The 26,962-nt window shown below is 36.0% G+C and overlaps 1 protein-coding gene across 4 annotated transcripts in view; it reads left to right on the top strand.

The window, feature by feature from the left end:
* The window catches only part of LOC139974341 (fibrinogen-like protein A), a 196,080-nt gene that overhangs the window by 93,170 nt on the left and 75,948 nt on the right, over nt 1–26,962 (top strand). For 3 of the 4 annotated variants that reach the window (XM_071981392.1, XM_071981395.1, XM_071981394.1), the window contains 2 exons: nt 18,156–18,420; nt 25,163–26,962. The exon at nt 25,163–26,962 is cut by the window's right edge and continues 87 nt beyond it. In XM_071981392.1, coding sequence (XP_071837493.1) covers nt 18,156–18,420; nt 25,163–25,428 — 531 coding nt within the window. In that variant the 3' untranslated portion in view covers nt 25,429–26,962. The remainder of the gene's footprint in view (nt 1–18,155; nt 18,421–25,162) is intronic. The other variant, XR_011795454.1, reaches the window with a different exon arrangement.

Genomic DNA, 26,962 nt, shown 5'->3' with positions numbered 1-26,962 from the left:
TAGTATGACATCCTATAGTATAGTCGATATATTGTATACGTATAATATGACTGACGGAGGAGGATGGACGGTAAGTCTAGTATGACATCCTATAGTATAGACTATATATTGTATATGTATAATATGACTGATGGAGGAGGATGGATGGTAAGTCTACTATGACATCCTATAGTATATACTATATATATTGTATACATATAATATGACTGACGGAGGAGGATGGACGGTAAGTCTAGTATGACATCCTATAGTATAGACGATATATTATGTAGGTATAATATGACTGACGGAGGAGGATGGACGGTAAGTCTAGTATGACATCCTATCGTATAGACGATATATAGTATATGTATAATATGACTGACGGAGGAGGATGGACGGTAAGTCTAGTATGACATCCTATAGTATAGACGATATATTTCATACATATAATATGACTGACGGAGGAGGATGGACGGTAAGTCTAGTATGACATCCTATAGTATAGACGATATATTATGTAGGTATAATATGACTGACGGGGGAGGTTGGACGGTAAGTCTAGTATAACATCCTATAGTATAGACGATATATTGTATACGCATAATATGACTGACGGAGGAGGATGGACGGTAAGTCTAGTATGACATCCTATAGTATAGACGATATATTGTATACGTATAATGTGACTGACGGAGGAGGATGGACGGTAAGTCTAGTATGACATCCTATAGTATAGACAATATATATTGTATACGTATAATATGACTGACGGGGGAGGATGCACGGTAAGTCTACTATGACATCCTATAGTATAGACGATATATTGTATACGTATAATATGACTGACGGAGGAGGATGGACGGTAAGTCTAGTATGACATCCTATAGTATAGACGATATATTGTATACGTATAATATGACTGACGGAGGAGGATGGACGGTAAGTCTACTATGACATCCTATAGTATAGACAATATATATTGTATACGTATAATATGACTGACGGAGGAGGATGGACGGTAAGTCTACTATGACATCCTATAGTATAGACAATATATATTGTATACGTATAATATGACTGACGGAGGAGGATGGACGGTAAGTCTAGTATGACATCCTATAGTATAGACGATATATTGTATAGATATAATATGACTGACGGAGGAGGATGGACGGTAAGTCTAGTATGACATCCTATAGTATAGACGATATATTGTATAGATATAACATGACTGACGGAGGAGGATGGACGGTAAGTCTACTATGACATCCTATAGTATAGACGATATATTGTATAGATATAACATGACTGACGGAGGAGGATGGACGGTAAGTCTACTATGACATCCTATAGTATAGACGATATATTGTATACGTATAACATGACTGACGGAGGAGGATGGACTGTAAGTCTACTATGACATCCTATAGTATAGACGATATATTGTATACGTATAATATGACTGACGGAGGAGGATGGACGGTAAGTCTACTATGACATCCTATAGTATAGACGATATATTGTATAGATATCATATGACTGACGGAGGAGGATGGACGGTAAGTCTAGTATGACATCCTATAGTATAGACGATATATTGTATAGATATCATATGACTGACGGAGGAGGATGGACGGTAAGTCTAGTATGACATCCTATAGTATAGACAATATATATTGTATACGTATAATATGACTGACGGAGGAGGATGGACGGTAAGTCTACTATGACATCCTATAGTATAGACGATATATTGTATACGTATAATATGACTGACGGAGGAGGATGGACGGTAAGTCTACTATGACATCCTATAGTATAGACGATATATTGTATAGATATAATATGACTGACGGAGGAGGATGGACGGTAAGTCTAGTATGACATCCTATAGTATAGACAATATATATTGTTTACGTATAATATGACTGACGGAGGAGAATGGACGGTAAGTCTAGTATGACATCCTATAGTATAGACAATATATATTGTATACGTATAATATGACTTACGGAGGAGGATGGACGGTAAGTCTACTATGACATCCTATAGTATAGACGATATATTGTATACGTATAATATGACTGACGGAGGAGGATGGACGGTAAGTCTAGTATGACATCCTATAGTATAGACAATATATATTGTATACGTATAATATGACTGACGTAGGAGGATTGACGGTAAGTCTAGTATGACATCCTATAGTATAGACAATATATATTGTATATGTATAATATGACTGACGGAGGAGGGTGGACGGTAAGTCTACTATGACATCCTATAGTATAGACGATATATTGTATACGTATAATATGACTGACGGGGGAGGATGGACGGTAAGTCTAGTATGACATCCTATAGTATAGACGATATATTGTATACGTATAATATGACTGACGGAGGAGGATGGACGGTAAGTCTAGTATGACATCCTATAGTATAGTCGATATATTGTATACGTATAATATGACTGACGGAGGAGGATGGACGGTAAGTCTACTATGACATCCTATAGTATAGACTATATATTGTATATGTATAATATGACTGACGGAGGAGGATGAACGGTAAGTCTAGTATGACATCCTATAGTATAGACTACATATTGTATATGTATAATATGACTAACGGAGGAGGATGAACGGTAAGTCTAGTATGACATCCTATAGTATAGACTACATATTGTATATGTATAATATGACTGACGGGGGAGGTTGGACGGTAAGTCTAGTATGACATCCTATAGTATAGTCGATATATTGTATACGTATAATATGACTGACGGAGGAGGATGGACGGTAAGTCTAGTATGACATCCTATAGTATAGACTATATATTGTATATGTATAATATGACTGATGGAGGAGGATGAATGGTAAGTCTACTATGACATCCTATAGTATATACTATATATATTGTATACATATAATATGACTGACGGAGGAGGATGGACGGTAAGTCTAGTATGACATCCTATAGTATAGACGATATATTATGTAGGTATAATATGACTGACGGAGGAGGATGGACGGTAAGTCTAGTATGACATCCTATCGTATAGACGATATATAGTATATGTATAATATGACTGACGGAGGAGGATGGACGGTAAGTCTAGTATGACATCCTATAGTATAGACGTTATATTGTATACATATAATATGACTGACGGAGGAGGATGGACGGTAAGTCTAGTATGACATCCTATAGTATAGACGATATATTATGTAGGTATAATATGACTGACGGAGGAGGATGGACGGTAAGTCTAGTATGACATCCTATCGTATAGAAGATATATAGTATATGTATAATATGACTGACGGAGGAGGATGGACGGTAAGTATAGTATGACATCCTATAGTATAGATGATATGTTGTATGTATGTATAATATGACTGATGGACAGATGGAGGAGGAGGATGGACGGTAAGTCTAATATGACATTCTATAGTATAGACGATATATGTATAATATGACTGATGGAGGAGGATGGACGGTAAGTCTAGTATGACATCCTATAGTATATACGATATATTGTATATGTATAATATGACTGAAGGAGGAGGATGGACGGTAAGTCTAGTATGACATCCTATCGTATAGACGATATATAGTATATGTATAATATGACTGACGGAGGAGGATGGACGGTAAGTCTAGTATGACATCCTATAGTATAGACGATATATTTCATACATATAATATGACTGACGGAGGAGGATGGACGGTAAGTCTAGTATGACATCCTATAGTATAGACGATATATTATGTAGGTATAATATGACTGACGGGGGAGGTTGGACGGTAAGTCTAGTATAACATCCTATAGTATAGACGATATATTGTATACGCATAATATGACTGACGGAGGAGGATGGACGGTAAGTCTAGTATGACATCCTATAGTATAGACGATATATTGTATACGTATAATGTGACTGACGGAGGAGGATGGACGGTAAGTCTAGTATGACATCCTATAGTATAGACAATATATATTGTATACGTATAATATGACTGACGGGGGAGGATGCACGGTAAGTCTACTATGACATCCTATAGTATAGACGATATATTGTATACGTATAATATGACTGACGGAGGAGGATGGACGGTAAGTCTAGTATGACATCCTATAGTATAGACGATATATTGTATACGTATAATATGACTGACGGAGGAGGATGGACGGTAAGTCTACTATGACATCCTATAGTATAGACAATATATATTGTATACGTATAATATGACTGACGGAGGAGGATGGACGGTAAGTCTACTATGACATCCTATAGTATAGACAATATATATTGTATACGTATAATATGACTGACGGAGGAGGATGGACGGTAAGTCTAGTATGACATCCTATAGTATAGACGATATATTGTATAGATATAACATGACTGACGGAGGAGGATGGACGGTAAGTCTAGTATGACATCCTATAGTATAGACGATATATTGTATAGATATAACATGACTGACGGAGGAGGATGGACGGTAAGTCTACTATGACATCCTATAGTATAGACGATATATTGTATAGATATAACATGACTGACGGAGGAGGATGGACGGTAAGTCTACTATGACATCCTATAGTATAGACGATATATTGTATACGTATAACATGACTGACGGAGGAGGATGGACTGTAAGTCTACTATGACATCCTATAGTATAGACGATATATTGTATACGTATAATATGACTGACGGAGGAGGATGGACGGTAAGTCTACTATGACATCCTATAGTATAGACGATATATTGTATAGATATCATATGACTGACGGAGGAGGATGGACGGTAAGTCTAGTATGACATCCTATAGTATAGACAATATATATTGTATACGTATAATATGACTGACGGAGGAGGATGGACGGTAAGTCTACTATGACATCCTATAGTATAGACGATATATTGTATACGTATAATATGACTGACGGAGGAGGATGGACGGTAAGTCTACTATGACATCCTATAGTATAGACGATATATTGTATAGATATAATATGACTGACGGAGGAGGATGGACGGTAAGTCTAGTATGACATCCTATAGTATAGACAATATATATTGTTTACGTATAATATGACTGACGGAGGAGAATGGACGGTAAGTCTAGTATGACATCCTATAGTATAGACAATATATATTGTATACGTATAATATGACTTACGGAGGAGGATGGACGGTAAGTCTACTATGACATCCTATAGTATAGACGATATATTGTATACGTATAATATGACTGACGGAGGAGGATGGACGGTAAGTCTACTATGACATCCTATAGTATAGACGATATATTGTATACGTATAATATGACTGACGGAGGAGGATGGACGGTAAGTCTAGTATGACATCCTATAGTATAGACAATATATATTGTATACGTATAATATGACTGACGTAGGAGGATTGACGGTAAGTCTAGTATGACATCCTATAGTATAGACAATATATATTGTATATGTATAATATGACTGACGGAGGAGGGTGGACGGTAAGTCTACTATGACATCCTATAGTATAGACGATATATTGTATACGTATAATATGACTGACGGGGGAGGATGGACGGTAAGTCTAGTATGACATCCTATAGTATAGACGATATATTGTATACGTATAATATGACTGACGGAGGAGGATGGACGGTAAGTCTAGTATGACATCCTATAGTATAGTCGATATATTGTATACGTATAATATGACTGACGGAGGAGGATGGACGGTAAGTCTACTATGACATCCTATAGTATAGACTATATATTGTATATGTATAATATGACTGACGGAGGAGGATGAACGGTAAGTCTAGTATGACATCCTATAGTATAGACTACATATTGTATATGTATAATATGACTAACGGAGGAGGATGAACGGTAAGTCTAGTATGACATCCTATAGTATAGACTACATATTGTATATGTATAATATGACTGACGGGGGAGGTTGGACGGTAAGTCTAGTATGACATCCTATAGTATAGTCGATATATTGTATACGTATAATATGACTGACGGAGGAGGATGGACGGTAAGTCTAGTATGACATCCTATAGTATAGACTATATATTGTATATGTATAATATGACTGATGGAGGAGGATGAATGGTAAGTCTACTATGACATCCTATAGTATATACTATATATATTGTATACATATAATATGACTGACGGAGGAGGATGGACGGTAAGTCTAGTATGACATCCTATAGTATAGACGATATATTATGTAGGTATAATATGACTGACGGAGGAGGATGGACGGTAAGTCTAGTATGACATCCTATCGTATAGACGATATATAGTATATGTATAATATGACTGACGGAGGAGGATGGACGGTAAGTCTAGTATGACATCCTATAGTATAGACGTTATATTGTATACATATAATATGACTGACGGAGGAGGATGGACGGTAAGTCTAGTATGACATCCTATAGTATAGACGATATATTATGTAGGTATAATATGACTGACGGAGGAGGATGGACGGTAAGTCTAGTATGACATCCTATCGTATAGAAGATATATAGTATATGTATAATATGACTGACGGAGGAGGATGGACGGTAAGTATAGTATGACATCCTATAGTATAGATGATATGTTGTATGTATGTATAATATGACTGATGGACAGATGGAGGAGGAGGATGGACGGTAAGTCTAATATGACATTCTATAGTATAGACGATATATGTATAATATGACTGATGGAGGAGGATGGACGGTAAGTCTAGTATGACATCCTATAGTATATACGATATATTGTATATGTATAATATGACTGAAGGAGGAGGATGGACGGTGAGTCTAGTATGACATCCTATAGTATAGACGATATATTGCATATGTATAATATGAATGACGGAGGAGGATGGACGGTGAGTCTAGTATGACATCCTATAGTATATACGATATATTGTATGTATAATATGACTGTTGGACTGAGGAGGATGGACGGTGAGTCTACTATGACATCCTACAGTATAGACGATATGTTGTATACGTATAATATGACTGACGGGGGAGGATGCACGGTAAGTCTACTATGACATCCTATAGTATAGACGATATATTGTATACGTATAATATGACTGACGGAGGAGGATGGACGGTAAGTCTAGTATGACATCCTATAGTATAGACGATATATTGTATAGATATAATATGACTGACGGAGGAGGATGGACGGTAAGTCTACTATGACATCCTATAGTATAGACAATATATATTGTATACGTATAATATGACTGACGGAGGAGGATGGACGGTAAGTCTACTATGACATCCTATAGTATAGACGATATATTGTATAGATATAATATGACTGACGGAAAAGGATGGACGGTAAGTCTAGTATGACATCCTATAGTATAGACGATATATATTGTATACGTATAATATGACTTACGGAGGAGGATGGACGGTAAGTCTACTATGACATCCTATCGTATAGACGATATATTGTATACGTATAATATGACTGACGGAGGCGGATGGACGGTAAGTCTAGTATGACATCCTATAGTATAGACAATATATATTGTATACGTATAATATGACTGACGGAGGAGGATTGACGGTAAGTCTAGTATGACATCCTATAGTATAGACAATATATATTGTATACGTATAATATGACTGACGGAGGAGGGTGGACGGTAAGTCTACTATGACATCCTATAGTATAGACGATATATTGTATACGTATAATATGACTGACGGGGGAGGATGGACGGTAAGTCTAGTATGACATCCTATAGTATAGACGATATATTGTATACTTATAATATGACTGACGGAGGAGGATGGACGGTAAGTCTAGTATGACATCCTATAGTATAGTCGATATATTGTATACGTATAATATGACTGACGGAGGAGGATGGACAGTGGTCTACTATGACATCCTATAGTATAGACTACATATTGTATATGTATAATATGACTGACGGGGGAGGTTGGACGGTAAGTCTAGTATGACATCCTATAGTATAGTCGATATATTGTATACGTATAATATGACTGACGGAGGAGGATGGACGGTAAGTCTAGTATGACATCCTATAGTATAGACTATATATTTTATATGTATAATATGACTGATGGAGGAGGATGGATGGTAAGTCTACTATGACATCCTATAGTATATACTATATATATTGTATACATATAATATGACTGACGGAGGAGGATGGACGGTAAGTCAAGTATGACATCCTATAGTATAGACGATATATTATGTAGGTATAATATGACTGACGGAGGAGGATGGACGGTAAGTCTAGTATGACATCCTATCGTATAGACGATATATAGTATATGTATAATATGACTGACGGAGGAGGATGGACGGTAAGTCTAGTATGACATCCTATAGTATAGACGATATATTGTATACATATAATATGACTGACGGAGGAGGATGGACGGTAAGTCTAGTATGACATCCTATAGTATAGACGATATATTATGTAGGTATAATATGACTGACGGAGGAGGATGGACGGTAAGTCTAGTATGACATCCTATCGTATAGACGATATATAGTATATGTATAATATGACTGACGGAGGAGGATGGACGGAAAGTCTAATATGACATTCTATAGTATAGACGATATATGTATAATATGACTGATGGAGGAGGATGGACGGTAAGTCTAGTATGACATCCTATAGTATATACGATATATTGTATATGTATAATATGACTGAAGGAGGAGGATGGACGGTGAGTCTAGTATGACATCCTATAGTATAGACGATATATTGTATATGTATAATATGACTGACGGAGGAGGATGGACGGTGAGTCTAGTATGACATCCTATAGTATATACGATATATTGTATGTATAATATGACTGATGGACTGAGGAGGATGGACGGTGAGTCTAGTATGACATCCTACAGTATAGACGATATGTTGTATACGTATAATATGACTGACGGAGGAGGATGGACGGTAAGTCTAGTATGACATCCTATAGTATAGACGATATATTGTATAGATATCATATGACTGATGGAGGAGGATGGATGGTAAGTCTACTATGACATCCTGTAGTATAGACTATATATTGTATAACGTATAATATGACTGACGGGGGAGGATGGACGGTAAGTCTACTATGACATCCTATAGTATAGACGATATATTGTATACGTATAATATGACTGACGGAGGAGGATGGACGGTAAGTCTAGTATGACATCCTATAGTATACACGATATATTGTATATATATAATATGACTGACGGAGGACGACGGTAAGTCTACTATGACATCCTATAGTATAGACTATATATTGTATACGTATAATATGACTGACGGGGGAGGTTGGACCGTAAGTCTAGTATAACATCCTATAGTATAGTCGATATATTGTATACGCATAATATGACTGACGGAGGAGGATGGACGGTAAGTCTAGTATGACATCCTATAGTATAGACGATATATTGTATACGCATAATATGACTGACGGAGGAGGATGGACGGTAAGTCTAGTATGACATCCTATAGTATAGACGATATATTGTATACGTATAATATGACTGACGGAGGAGGATGGACGGTAAGTCTAGTATGACATCCTATAGTATAGACAATATATATTGTATATGTATAATATGACTGACGGTGGAGGTTGGACCGTAAGTCTAGTATAACATCCTATAGTATAGTCGATATATTGTATACTTATAATATGACTGACGGAGGAGGATGGACGGTAAGTCTAGTATGACATCCTATAGTATATACGATATATTGTATAGATATAATATGACTGACGGAGGAGGATGGACGGTAAGTCTACTATGACATCCTATAGTATAGACTATATATTGTATACGTATAATATGACTGACGGAGGAGGATGCACGGTAAGTCTACTATGACATCCTATAGTATAGACGATATATTGTATACGTATAATATGACTGACGGAGGAGGATGGACGGTAAGTCTAGTATGACATCCTATAGTATAGACGATATATTGTATAGATATAATATGACTGACGGAGGAGGATGGACGGTAAGTCTAGTATGACATCCTATAGTATAGACGATATATTGTATACGTATAATATGACTGATGGAGGAGGATTGACGGTAAGTCTAGTATGACATCCTATAGTATAGACAATATATATTGTATACGTATAATATGACTGACGGAGGAGGGTGGACGGTAAGTCTACTATGACATCCTATAGTATAGACGTTATATTGTATACGTATAATATGACTGACGGAAGAGGATGGACGGTAAGTCTAGTATGACATCCTATAGTATAGACGATATATTGTATACGTATAATACGACTGACGTAGGAGGATGGACGGTAAGTCTAGTATGACATCCTATAGTATAGTCGATATATTGTATACGTATAATATGACTGACGGAGGAGGATGGACGGTAAGTCTACTATGGCATCCTATAGTATAGACGATATATTGTATGTGTAATATGACTGACGGAGGAGGATGGACGGTAAGTCTAGTATGACATCCTATAGTATAGACTATATATTGTATGTGTAATATGACTGACCGAGGAGGATGGACGGTAAGTCTAGTATGACATCCTATAGTATAGACTATATATTGTATATGTATAATATGACTAACGGAGGAGGATGAACGGTAAGTCTAGTATGACATCCTATAGTATAGACTACATATTGTATACGTATAATATGACTGACGGGGGAGGTTGGACGGTAAGTCTAGTATAACATCCTATAGTATAGTCGATATATTGTATACGTATAATATGACTGACGGAGGAGGATGGACGGTAAGTCTAGTATGACATCCTATAGTATAGACTATATATTGTATATGTATAATATGACTGACGGAGGAGGATGGATGATAAGTCTACTATGACATCCTATAGTATAGACGATATATTGTATATAATATGACTGACGGAGGAGGATGGACGGTAAGTCTAGTATGACATCCTATAGTATAGACGATATATTGTGTACATACTAACGGAGAAGGATGGACGGTAAGTCTAGTATGACATCCTATAGTATAGACGATATATTATGTATGTATAATATGACTGACGGAGGAGGATGGACGGTAAGTCTAGTATGACATCCTATCGTATAGACGATATATAGTATATGTATAATATGACTGACGGAGGAGGATGGACGGTAAGTATAGTATGACATCCTATAGTATAGATGATATGTTGTATGTATGTATAATATGACTGATGGAGGAGGATTGACGGTAAGACTAGTATGACATCCTGGTATAGACGATATATCGTATATGTATAATATGACTGATGGACAGATGGAGGAGGAGGATGGACGGTAAGTCTACTATGACATCCTATAGTATAGACAATATATATTGCATACGTATAATATGACTGACGGAGGAGGATTGACGGTAAGTCTAGTATGACATCCTATAGTATAGACAATATATATTGTATACGTATAATATGACTGACGGAGGAGGGTGGACGGTAAGTCTACTATGACATCCTATAGTATAGACGATATATTGTATACGTATAATATGACTGACGGAAGAGGATGGACGGTAAGTCTAGTATGACATCCTATAGTATAGACGATATATTGTATACGTATAATACGACTGACGGAGGAGGATGGACGGTAAGTCTAGTATGACATCCTATAGTATATTCGATATATTGTATACGTATAATATGACTGACGGAGGAGGATGGACGGTAAGTCTACTATGGCATCCTATAGTATAGACTATATATTGTATGTGTAATATGACTGACGGAGGAGGATGGACGGTAAGTCTAGTATGACATCCTATAGTATAGACTATATATTGTATATGTATAATATGACTAACGGAGGAGGATGAACGGTAAGTCTAGTATGACATCCTATAGTATAGACTACATATTGTATATGTATAATATGACTGACGGGGGAGGTTGGACGGTAAGTCTAGTATAACATCCTATAGTATAGTCGATATATTGTATACGTATAATATGACTGACGGAGGAGGATGGACGGTAAGTGTAGTATGACATCCTATAGTATAGACTATATATTGTATATGTATAATATGACTGATGGAGGAGGATGGATGGTAAGTCTACTATGACATCCTATAGTATAGACGATATATTGTATATGTATAATATGACTGACGGAGGAGGATGGACGGTAAGTCTAGTATGACATCCTATAGTATAGATGATATATTATGTATGTATAATATGACTGACGGAGGAGGATGGACGGTAAGTCTACTATGACATCCTATAGTATAGACGATATATTGTGTACATACTAACGGAGAAGGATGGACGGTAAGTCTAGTATGACATCCTATAGTATAGACGATATATTATGTATGTATAATATGACTGACGGAGGAGGATGGACGGTAAGTCTAGTATGACATCCTATCGTATAGACGATATATAGTATATGTATAATATGACTGACGGAGGAGGATGGACGGTAAGTATAGTATGACATCCTATAGTATAGATGATATGTTGTATGTATGTATAATATGACTGATGGAGGAGGATTGACGGTAAGACTAGTATGACATCCTGGTATAGACGATATATTGTATATGGTCAATTCCATGGTGACTCGCGTGACATTTTTACTAAAATTCCTCTCTATTTGATATCATTAAACAAATAAAGAAATTACCTGGGAGAAAAGCATTCATGTAGCAGTGAAGGAACGCCTTAATGCTTACAACAGTAGAGAAAAAATATTTATACCTCAAGTATTGGGGGTGAAATTGGCGAAAAACTAAACGTGACTCGCGTGACAGTTACTATCAGCAAAAATCAGAATACACACACAAATGTTCGATTTCTTATGTCTTATTAAAATATTTCCAATCAATTTTTATAATCATACCAAAGTTGAAAAACACCTCTACCTCAATTGCTATGCAACTTTGAAAAAATGTTGTAACGCATGAAAATAATGAGGAAGATGTATTGTGACTCGCGTGACAAGAAAACGTGACTCGCGTGACAAGTTCACTTTTCGGATAGTTCTAGACCAAATGCAGTAATGAATCGAAGGTATAGATCTTGCAAAGTGAAATATAACATTCATTGGTCTAGAAAGTGTCCAAAAGGTACTTCCCTTGTTAATGTCCAGATGATATTAATGTCCCCGAGTTACCTTCATGATTGCAGACAGAAGGTAACATACTGTACGGGTAGTACAGTTGTTCAGGCAATATATCTTGTCAATTAATATTTATAACAATATTTAGTCTGTTGAAGTCACTCATTTGAAAGCTATAGAAGAAAGAGATCTATCAAAATGTGATTCAAATTACCATTCTCATTTATCATATTTGAATAAACCAAAAGTGTAATATTTGAGAAGATACTGTACATTCGCTCATAGGATTTTGGGAATGATTGAGCAGTTAAAACCTAAAGGTTGTCAAGTCATAGCACATGGCATTGCCAGATACAAATTTAGATTATGTTTTTGTATATTACTAAAAAATCAATGACATGTGCTAACTTTTCAAATGTGGTGATAAAATAGGCATATTGCGAATAAATATTCATGATTTTAAATTCTGATATTTCAAATAAAATTATTATAATTAGTTGCATTATGTGTGCCCATTTTATTCAAGTTGCCTAATTAAAGGGGAATGCATATGATATCTTTAATCAGTGATTCATTCATCAAACTATAACATCCCTGTAATTTTCACACAGTAAATAGGTAGAAACACTATCTTGATTTGACGTGACTCGCGTGACGTGACTCGCGTGACATTCGTAAAGGGTGATTTACTGCAAAATTTGAATATCTTCTGAAAAGCAAAATTCAGTAATCCTTTTGGTATCTATGTGACGACTTGAAATTAATTATTTGGAGTGAAACTTTTGTGCAGGCAAGGAGAAAAAAACAAAAAAAGTCAATTTTGTGACTCACGTGGCAGTAAATCAAGGATGTTTACTGTTTTCAATTTACCACTATTGTCTAATGCCTTGATGTCAAAATAAAATTGAAGCTATTAAGTGAGCACTATGCTATATAGCAAATATAATTAGTCCAACACACAGTTAATAGGTAGAAACACTATCTTGAATTGACGTGACTCGCGTGACGTGACTCGCATGACATTCGTAAAGGGTGATTTTCCGCAAAATTTGAATATCTTCTGGAAAGGGAAATTCAGTAATCCTTTTGGTATCTATGTGAAGACTTGATATTCATTATTTGGAGAAAAAATATTGTGCAGGCAAGGAGAAAAAAAACAAAAACAGTAAATTTTGTGACTCGCGTGACAGTAAATCGAGGGTGTTTTCAATTCACCACTACTGTCTAATGCCTTGATGTAGAAAAAAAATTGAAGCTAAAAAGTGAGCACTATGCTATAGCAAATATAATTAGTCCAAAAAACTGATGATACCTATGATTACTATGTACAAATCTGCACAAAATGAAATTTCACTGTATTTTTCATAATTTAGTTTCTACGGGAACCATTTGTTATTACCGACCCCATAATCAAACAAATGAGGTTTTGGGGGTGAAAAAATTATTTTTAGTAACTACAAGTATTGTATTTATTGGAAACTTATACAATTTTAATGTACAATGATTTTAAATTTTTTGGTATGATGTTGACCTTATCATGGAATTGACCATATGTATAATATGACTGATGGACAGATGGAGGAGGAGGATGGACGGTAAGTCTAATATGACATTCTATAGTATAGACGATATATGTATAATATGACTGATGGAGGAGGATGGACGGTAAGTCTAGTATGACATCCTATAGTATATACGATATATTGTATATGTATAATATGACTGAAGGAGGAGGATGGACGGTGAGTCTAGTATGACATCCTATAGTATAGACGATATATTGTATATGTATAATATGACTGACGGAGGAGGATGGACGGTGAGTCTAGTATGACATCCTATAGTATATACGATATATTGTATACGTATAATATGACTGATGGACTGAGGAGGATAGACGGTGAGTCTAGTATGACATCCTACAGTATAGACGATATGTTGTATACGTATAATATGACTGACGGAGGAGGATGGACGGTGAGTCTAGTATGACATCCTATAGTATATACGATATATTGTATATGTATACTATGACTGATGGACTGAGGAGGATGGACGGTGAGTCTAGTATGACATCCTACAGTATAGACGATATGTTGTATACGTATAATATGACTGACGGAGGAGGATGGACGGTGAGTCTAGTATGACATCCTATAGTATATACGATATATTGTATATGTATACTATGACTGATGGACTGAGGAGGATGGACGGTGAGTCTAGTATGACATCCTACAGTATAGACGATATGTTGTATGTATGTATAATATGACTAATGGAGGAGGATGGACGGTAAGTCTAGTATGACATCCTATAGTATAGACGATATGTTGTATGTATAGTCAGTTGGGGTAAAAAAAAACAAGGGGGTAGTTGGGGTAAAAAAAAACAACCCCTTTTTATAGAAGGGGAATATTTAGCCAAAGTTCCAATTTATTTTGGGTGATAGTCCTATATGTCTAGTTTATTATTACATAATTTCTGGAACCCTATGTCACTTCGCTGCCAGTCACCGCTTAATCGAATCAAGCGAATGCTAAACTAGCAAAATTTGAAGTTTGTACCACATATCCGAAACTTTCTCCTGCATACCCAGCTTATATGATGTGGAGATTATTCCAGCAGTTACAGCATAGCAGTTAGTGATATTACACTCCCCCATGGTAGAATTACTCCAACTTCATTCATGCTTCATGGGGGGGCCTTGTTTTTTTTTACCCCCAAAAAATGATGCGAATGGGGTAAAAAAAACAAGTACTTTCCGGCTCCAATGTACTCCCTATTTTGCCCGAATGGATAAATTTTTCCATAATGTTGATTTTAGAGGTTAGGTTAATAGTTTTCATGTCTGTCATGTGTCAAAAATGTTAAATAATTGGGCAGAAGTAACTGAAATTGGCTCAACACTAATGTTTCTACTATATTACACCACATTTGTGTAGCATCATATACACACTGTACAGTATGAATATGGCTGAGCATGACATATGACACGAGCCATCCATAATTACGAATTAAGACGTTTTCACAATTTTTTTCCTTTTTCATGTCAAGGTAGTAGCTCATACTTAGATGTAATTATATGCAAACATGATTTTAAGATACATTCATGACGAAAATAGCTGTTTTCTAGCATTGTTTTTTTTTTACCCCGACATTGTTTTTTTTTACCCCGAATTAAGCAAATTTTGGGGGTAAAAAAAAACAACATTTTTCGCAAAAAACGACACTTTCCATTTACAAAAAAGTTATTTTTGTTAGATTCTCTTTAAGAGAATCCCACTCCACACACTTGAACATTGGAACCGAAACAATACCTCTTACTCATCAATTTTTAGAGCAAACTTTAGGTAAATTGTTTTTTTTTACCCCACTTGACTATATGTATAATATGACTGATGGAGGAGTATGGCCGGTGAGTCTAGTATGACATCCTATAGTAAAGATGATATGTTGTATGTATGTATAATATGACTGACGGAGGAGGATGGACGGTAAGTCTAGTATGACATCCTACAGATATGTTGTATATGTGTACTTACGATTTCAAACTGGTCAGCAGAATCACTGTGGTATGGAAGTAGTTTGTGACGCAAGGGTGATGGGCTCTGTTCCTATCTATACATTTGCAATGGCAGTGAATTTGTCAGAATCAAATAAACCTTTCAGCATCCTCTGGAATTAGAAACAAGTTCCAACTCAATAAACTTATGGTAATTACTCTAATGAAACCATGCAGACGGTAGCAGTACATTGATATTCTTCCCATTGGTCTTTGCATCTTCCTTTGAATCTTAATTTTCTTGATTAATTTTGAACCTACAGTTCCAGTCCATTTGTGGTTATTACAGTGTTTGATTACAGTATCTATAAATTGGGGAATTTCAGAGTTGATGTGTTGCTCACTTGATATAAATTTATAGTTTTATTACGAAAGCAATCTGCCTGTCACGATATTAGGCTCTTTCTCTCAAATAATGAGGTCATTTTAGATTTGTTGAAATAATCATCAAAGGGGAAATGAAGAATTGGGCATTTCAATACAAACCCAGAGTTGAGCTCAAAATCTTTCAGAATGTTTCTCTTCCAAATGAATAGTGTGGAAGTTTGACAATAAGATTCCATTATTTGTAATGGGACAGAGTTAATATATTTAAGCAACAATATCCAACAGTGGTCTAATTATCTACATTACACACACAGACAGCAGTTAAACAGTTTTCTGTCCTGGTGTGTGTACAATCAACTATGGTAGAAGGTGAAATTCACTTTGCAATTTAAGTCAGTTCAGGTACAACGTCACACACATTCTAGGTTAGTTTAATGTAGTGGTCCTTTTATGTCAGTGAAAGATACAACAATGTGTGGAATCTGAGGCCTTGTTAGCATGATATCCTAAGAAATGCTTCATGTACTAGATTCCCTAAATATACAGCTCACTGCCTCATGGAAACTTCAATGCGTTCTGATTTTAAGGTAGGGTCTCACCTTTACCAATCCTTCCAAGTATTGATTGAAAAGTAGATGATGAAATTGTGGGTCACAAAAAATCAGTTTTGGTGGGTCGCTGGTTTTTTCTAGACGTTAGAAGATTTATCTAAAGTTTTGTTTCTTTTACTAAACATGAAGTCCAAAGACCAAACTAGCTTTTAGAGCATCTATTCGGGGGGGGGGGGGGGGGGGGGGGTCCGGTGGGTGCTGGCTCAATCCTCATGGATGATCCTGGCATGTGGGTCTCAAAGGTTGGCGAGTACTGTTTCGGATAATAACCAGTCTGTAGATACTATGTGGGAATCCCATGCCACTGACAGAAGGGTAAATTACAGGTGAGAGTGTAGGACTTCAGTTTGGAACATTGTCAAGTACTGCTTCATTCAGAGGTCATCATTTGCTTATGTAATAGAAGGAATACAGTCCACTTCTCAGTGAAAATGTTATTGAAATAAATTTATTCTTTATAATTATTAAAATTATTCTTTTCGTTCTTACATTATATACAGGTCTTTCAACGTCGTGTTAATGGTTCCGTTGAATTCTATCGTAACTGGACCAGCTATAAGGAAGGCTTTGGTGAGTTGGACCATGAGTTTTGGTTGGGAAATGATAAGCTGTATTACCTCACCAATCAAGGTAAATATCAACTTCGGATCGACATGGTGAACAAAGATAGAGCTCCATACTACGCAAAGTTTGACTCTTTCCAGATCAACGATGAAAGTGACAATTACAAACTGTCTAAACTGGGAAATTACAGTGGAAATGCAGGTATGTCCAAACTATAGGTTTCTCGCTGTGTTTGTTGTATACAACTTCACTGTACTATTAAATGTCTTGTTCTATTTCTTTCATAATATACTCGGTAAGTATATTGGTTGTGTTATGTTCATTCTTTAGGGAAGCCAGCTGCATGACCTTCATTGTTTTAAGCAACCCAAGTAGTCACCCATGGACCTAGATTACCAGGGAAGTTCATTGGCATGCAACTTTAGCTGTGGTAAGAATTTTACGGAGGTCATAAATACATTAACAAGCATTTTCAAGGCGATAGACATTTTTTAAAGACACTTTTTTCAGTTATTGTAGCAGTGGGAGGGTGGAGAGGCAGGGTATGTTACTTTATGGATGGGGATGGTGGCAAGTGGTTTTAAGATTATTGCATGAATGAAAATATCCTGCCATAACCGTGATGGAATATATGGATTACATTTTTATTTGGTTTGCAATAAAATTTGTGTTGCTAAATGGTGAAATGTCCAGTTTTGTAGTAAGGATCTATGTCATGTTTCTTTATTACACATGATAATAATTTTAGCCTTATTATAGGTAAAATGAAATCCATTTCCGTGTCTGAACCATGCCGTGAAGTCTACAAGTCTAAGCAAACCTTTCAATTCATTACTCTATTGTAGGCTACTTGTTCCCTTTGTGACCATTTTTTATCTCAATACATTACATGTATAGAGATATTGTAACAGTAAGTGGGACTCTCTCCTCTCTTAAAAATTTTTCAGCGTCTTCATATAAAGTTCTTTTTCTCTGGAATTTTCAGAGCAAGCATATATCATATAGGCCAACAAAAGTTACTATTTTTTATTCGAGAATTTTATCTCATTCTATGACTTTTTCACCGATTTATGTCCAAATCGGGCCAATTTGGTCTGAAATCCAGTTTAAACAACCCATATTTGCACACGCTCCAAAACTTATGTTTTATGAAAGAGAATAGAATAGAATTGTCTGTCAACAGTGGTATCGTCTAAGACAGGGTCCTATGTATTATATATTTTATTAACATTTTAAACTTTCATTTGTTGTTTACAGGTAGGTATTAATAAGAATTTTACCAGTTGTATATGACATTTTATGGCTTTTATTTGCTTTATTTGATGTTTAAATGATTTTTCTTTCTTAAAACAACACTGAGCTGCCGCCCCTACTTTTAGTAAAAAGGTCCGTTTTTGATGATTAAGCCCCGCCCCCAAGTCTGTTTTGTAGCAGATTGGCTATGACTCATGGCAGCTACATGTTAGATATACGAAAATGGCTACCCTCGCGACCAATTTTTGTATTGTAGTTAGGGGTGCCAGGTGTAGTGTATTGCATGCTAATTACATATAAGTGCATTTTATATCAGGCCTTCGTTTTTGTAACCTCCATTTAAGGATAGTACTGGTGTTCAGGTAGCTTTTCAGAGCAAGGGCCATGATAAGTTTGTTTGATTGCCCTTCATGTATTTTGTATAATTACGTATACACATTCTTGTATTTCTGAAGGCTACTTACTGTAGGCCTAGTGCATTTAAAAAAAAATATATATAGGCCTAGCCTAGGCCCCCTAGGTCTATTAGGCTTTCAGTGATAGCCACATTAGCATTGTACTGGTGTTCAGACAGCTCTTCCTAGGAAGGACCAGGGTAAGTTTGTTGATGGGTACGTATAAAAGAGGAGCCGGCCATAGCATCACAACTTTATAAGACTATAAAAATTGTATAAGGTTATGTTTTATTTATAAGGATATAAGATGTATAAGGTTATAAGAAGTATGTTTAGCTTTCTTTTGAACCTGTAATGTTTGACATCAAATGTACAAAGAATTAAAATAAAATAACAAAATGGAGAGGAACTGAGGTGGCTATTAGGGGAGGAAGAGGCCACCCATCACTTGCATATAAAAACTTGTAATCTTCTTTTACATTATTTTTCCAAGTCATAAATCCATGAAATCTTCATGTCAGAAAAATTGAGATGGAAAAACGTGGGTTGTTTTGATATCTAGAAGTGGACACAGTTTTGATGGTAGTCACCACTGCAGTCTACAGTAACATACAGTAGGTCAATAGGCCTAGCTCTTAAGGCAGGCATCAAGAATCTGGTCGAGTTGTTCGCCTCTTCTAATTTGGCCGTTGTCATTGATGTCAGACTATATGACCAAAAAGTCCAACAGAGACTGACCCAAGATGAAGGATACCACATAAAAAACAAGTTCTTAAATATTCTATGACATTACTAAACCTTGCAACGTCGTTCTTTCGACTAACAGGCAATGAGCGCTAAAGGCAAGACTAGCAGGATAAAGTGTAACCTGCAGAGACTATTCGTGGCAAAGTAGCAAAAATGCAAGTTATATATTTGTTGTACCATGATTGATAATTGTAGAGACAGAGCAAAGATTTGAAATTAGGAATCAAAATTAAACCTTCCAGTATTGAGATACTGCGTCATTGATGCTCTTGTTTTTAAATATGACACTTTTGGAGGAAACTTGTTTTAACAGCGGCATCATTAGCTGTTTGAAATTTAAAAGGGTGGGAGCTGGGTTGGTCGTTTCAATTTCAGCTAGTGCATCAATCAGCTATGATCCTATTAACTGCCGTCTTAGTTTGTAGGAGCAAACCTTGAACAGATATTGGATTAACCCAACTCCTTTCTTCTGCCATCTTCACTCCAGAGTGGGTAGGTATCGACTAGTCACCACTATATTTGCCTGAGAATATGCCTTCCTGTTACATTGCTACATTAACAAGGCATAAAAATCCAGATAATTCAGTAAGAAATCATTTGCTATCATTATAATAATTAAAATGTGATTAGTAAGGTAATAGCTCTTGGCTGGTCTATACTAGTCCTAAGAAGCAGGATATACAGTTATTGGATTAACTTACACTATGGTTCCTGGGTTAATTAATATGTTTAAATATATTAAGTTTATTGTTGTAACGAGCTGTGATATATCAAATAGATCACATACAAGGATTAACACTTATATGCTAAGACATCACAGAAACCCTGCATAATGACAGGCAGCGATGTGTAAGACATCACAGAAACAAAGCACAATAAATCCAAGCATAACGTTATGCTTGGTTTCTGTGATGTCATAGCATATCTCTGTCAGTCATTATGCTTTGTTTCTGTGATGTCTTAGCATATCACTGTCAGTCATAATGCTTGGTTCATGTAATTTCTTGGCATATCACTGTCAGTCTGTATGCTTGTTTCAAGTGATGTCTCAGCATATCATGGTCTGTCCTTAAATGTGACCTATATGATATCTCATTAATTGCTGACTTAGTTTGTAGGAGCAAACCTTGAACATGTATTGGATTAACCCAACTCCTTTCTTCTGCCATCTTCACCCCAGAGTGGGTGGGTGTCGACTAGTCACCGCAATATTTGCCTGAGAATATTCCTTCCTGTTACATTGCTACATAAACAAGGCATAAAAATCCAGATAATTCAGTGAGAAATCATTTGCTATCATTATAATAATTAAAATGTGATTAGTAAGGTAATAGATCTTAGCTGGTCTACAGTACTAGTCCTAAGAAGCAGGATAAACAGTTATTGGATTAACTTACACTATGGTTCCTGGGTTGATTAATATGTTTCAATATAAAATTACAGTTAAAAAAAAACTATTAAAGTTTATTGATGTTAAGAGCTGTGAGATATCATATAGGTCACATTTAAGGACAGACCATGATATGCTAAGACATCACAGAAAAAAAGGCATAACGACAGACAGTGATATGCCAAGACAACACAAAAACCAAGCGTAATGACACATATGCTAAGACATCACAGAAACAAAGCATAATGACTGACAGAGATATCATAAGACATCACATAATCCAAGCAAAACGACAAACAGTGATATGATAAGACATCACATAATCCAAGCATAACGACATACTGTGATATGATAAGACATCACATAAACCAAGCATAACGACATACAGTGATATGATAAGACATCACATAAACCAAGCATAATGACAGACAGTGATTTGCTAAGACATCACATAAACCAAGCATAATGACAGACAGTGATATGCTAAGACATCACAGAAACAAAGCATAACGACAGACAGTGGTATGATAAGACATCGTATAAACCAAGCATAACGACAGACAGTGATATGATAAGACAACACAGAAGCCAAGCATAACGACAGACAGTGATTTGCTAAGACATCACATAAACCAAGCATAATGACAGACAGTGATATGCTAAGACATCACATAAACCAAGCATAACGACATACAGTGATATGCTAAGACATCACATAAACCATGCATAACGACAGACAGTGATATGATAAGACATCACATAAACCAAGCATAATGACAGACAGTGATATGCTAAGACATCACAAAAACCAAGCATAACGACATACAGTGATATGCTAAGACATCGTATAAACCAAGCATAACAACAGACAGTGATATGCTAAGACAACACAGAAGCCAAGCATAACGACAGACAGTGATTTGCTAAGACATCACATAAACCAAGCATAACGACAGACAGTGATATGCTAAGACATCACATAAACCAAGCATAAAGACAGACAGTGATATGATAAGACATCACATAAACCAAGCATAACGACATACTGTGATATGATAAGACATCACATAAACCAAGCATAACGACATACAGTGATATGCTAAGACATCGTATAAACCAAGCATAACAACAGACAGTGATATGCTAAGACAACACAGAAGCCAAGCATAACGACAGACAGTGATTTGCTAAGACATCACATAAACCAAGCATAACGACAGACAGTGATATGCTAAGACATCACATAAACCAAGCATAAAGACAGACAGTGATATGATAAGACATCACATAAACCAAGCATAACGACATACTGTGATATGATAAGACATCACATAAACCAAGCATAATGACATACAGTGATATGCTAAGACATCACATAAACCAAGCATAACAACAGACAGTGATATGATAAGACAACACAGAAGCCAAGCATAACGACAGACAGTGATATGCTAAGACATCACATAAACCAAGCATAACGACAGACAGTGATTTGCTAAGACATCACATAAACCAAGCATAATGACAGACAGTGATATGCTAAGACATCACAGAAACAAAGCATAACGACAGACAGTGGTATGATAAGACATCGTATAAACCAAGCATAACGACAGACAGTGATATGATAAGACAACACAGAAGCCAAGCATAACGACAGACAGTGATTTGCTAAGACATCACATAAACCAAGCATAATGACAGACAGTGATATGCTAAGACATCACATAAACCAAGCATAACGACATACAGTGATATGCTAAGACATCACATAAACCATGCATAACGACAGACAGTGATATGATAAGACATCACATAAACCAAGCATAATGACAGACAGTGATATGCTAAGACATCACAAAAACCAAGCATAACGACATACAGTGATATGCTAAGACATCGTATAAACCAAGCATAACAACAGACAGTGATATGCTAAGACAACACAGAAGCCAAGCATAACGACAGACAGTGATTTGCTAAGACATCACATAAACCAAGCATAACGACAGACAGTGATATGCTAAGACATCACATAAACCAAGCATAAAGACAGACAGTGATATGATAAGACATCACATAAACCAAGCATAACGACATACTGTGATATGATAAGACATCACATAAACCAAGCATAACGACATACAGTGATATGCTAAGACATCGTATAAACCAAGCATAACAACAGACAGTGATATGCTAAGACAACACAGAAGCCAAGCATAACGACAGACAGTGATTTGCTAAGACATCACATAAACCAAGCATAACGACAGACAGTGATATGCTAAGACATCACATAAACCAAGCATAAAGACAGACAGTGATATGATAAGACATCACATAAACCAAGCATAACGACATACTGTGATATGATAAGACATCACATAAACCAAGCATAATGACATACAGTGATATGCTAAGACATCACATAAACCAAGCATAACAACAGACAGTGATATGATAAGACAACACAGAAGCCAAGCATAACGACAGACAGTGATATGCTAAGACATCACATAAACCAAGCATAACGACAGACAGTGATATGCTAAGACATCACATAAACCAAGCATAACAACAGACAGTGATATGCTAAGACAACACAGAAGCCAAGCATAACGACAGACAGTGATTTGCTAAGACATCACATAAACCAAGCATAATGACACAGTGACATGCTTAGACATCACATAATACTAGCATCATTACCGACAGCTCATAAAATAGGCATAATGACTGACAGAGATATGCTAAGACATCACAGAATCAAGCAAAGTGACTGACAGTGATATGCTAATACATCACAGAGACCAAGCATAAAGACAGACAGTGATATGATAAGACATCACATAAACCAAGCATAATGTTCTTACAGTGACATGCTGAGTCATCACACAAAGACAAGCACAACTTCCTAATAGTGATATGCTGAGATATAACATAACTCAAATACAACTGTGATATGTGATGTAGACTGTCACAGAGATTAAGCACAAATGTTCTGTTGTGTAGTGATATGTAGAGATGTCACTCTACAGATGCAACATATATCCAATCATATTTACTAATTGTTTAATGTGTCTATATTGTGATAGGTCCCTTAATTGTGATTGATTGTAGTTTAATGTAATATTTTTACTTGTTTAATTCACAGACACAGATGGAGGTCACCCTGGTGGTTATGCTTTGAGTTCTCATCTTAACTCTGCCTTCAGTACCTTTGACAGGGACAATGATATAGCTGACAGTACTAACTGTGCTGTTACTAACCATGGTGCCTGGTGGTACAAGAACTGTGCAACATCTAACCTCAATGGTAACTATATGGCAACAGATGATGAATCAAGCATAAAGTGGCATGATCTACCTGGAGGTCAATATAACATCAAATACACAGAAATGAAGATAAGACCCGTCTAGATATAGTTCTTTCCAATAAAGTACTTGATTAGAGGATCAAAACTAACAAACACACTGGAGTTCAGCAAATATATCATCCATATCAGCAAACAGAAATGTTACAGATAACCCATATTTCATCCCCTCCCCCCCCCTCCATGTACACAGCCTCCTCAAAACTACTCTAAACAGACACATACACCCAGGTGTGTTTTACATTCTGACTGAGGACCCCGTTGTTTCTTCCACTCTTCAAGTTCATGTTACCCTAACTTTATCAATATCCATTAACAATAGAAATTTTCCGCAATTTCTTTGTTCAAGCCCTCAGTCGGAATACAAAACAAGTGCAGACACACACACATTCTTATGTATTGTTATCAGTCCTGAAATAATATATATATACTAATATTGTTTGCACAGGTATAAGTTCAGATACGTGTTCTCAATAAGAGTAGTTACCCATATCACGTCATGGGATGGATGGGATAGCCTATTGGAATTCTCAACATGCATTTCTCACAAAAAAAATACATCTTAAAAGGTTGTATTGCTGAATCAAATGCACTGTAATATTTTCCTAGCCTTTATGCATAGTCTACCCAAACAGTTTATTGCATAACAGTGTTTTACACAGACTTTACTTATTATCTTGACTCTCTGTATTCCATTTGAATTACTATGTACATATTAATGTTCGATGTTTATTGAGAATTGATTGGTAGAGACTTTCCAGCAGAGGAAGGGGCTCTCTTGCATTTTGACAAAGGGGACTGTGATATTATTCCTGAATCACGTTCACACTCGCCAGGTAAGCTTGGATACACACATGCTTGGTAATTGACTAGTTCAAGGTTTATAAAAAAAGGATTTTAAAATGCAACAAGTTAAGGTGTTTAAAAAATTAGTTTGACTTCTAACTTTGAATAAATGTTTCAAAAACCTGTCTACTTCAATAACTAAAAGGAAGTTGTATATATATACTATTAGTGATCAGCTCACAGTACCGGTGTGATATACAGTCTGAGACTGCAGCTTGTCAAGTTCAGGAAACTAGGTAAGATCTTGTGACAGCACCCTCTGTTGGCTCATGGGGATGGCTGGAGAACCCCATTGAGAAGTAACCTATTAATTGTGAAATAGTCAAACTGGATGGGTAGAAATGATAATGCATTCATTGTAACCATCGGTTTTAGTCATGTTGAGATTAGCCCAATGAAAATGAATTTATGGTAACCATCCGTTTAGGTGATGTTGAGATTAGTTCAAAGTTAATTTGTGTAAACACGGTAAGCAGGCAATGATTATTAGGGCTTCTTTATGTACTTCATAAGATTGGTTAACAGTTGATGATTATATCAGTTTAGCAAGGATGATTACATAAGATTGGTATTTGGTAAATAGTTTATGATTACATCAGTTTGGTAAGGATGATTACAAAAGATTGATAAACAGTTTATGATTACATCAGTTTGGTAAGGATGATTACATAAGATTGGTAAACAGTTTATGATTACATCAGTTGGGTAAAGATGATTACATAGGATTGGTAAAC

Source organism: Apostichopus japonicus, chromosome 9 (assembly GCF_037975245.1).
Source record: "Apostichopus japonicus isolate 1M-3 chromosome 9, ASM3797524v1, whole genome shotgun sequence".
Classification (NCBI taxonomy): Eukaryota; Metazoa; Echinodermata; class Holothuroidea; order Aspidochirotida; family Stichopodidae; genus Apostichopus; species Apostichopus japonicus.
This window is presented reverse-complemented; position numbering and strand designations above follow the sequence as displayed.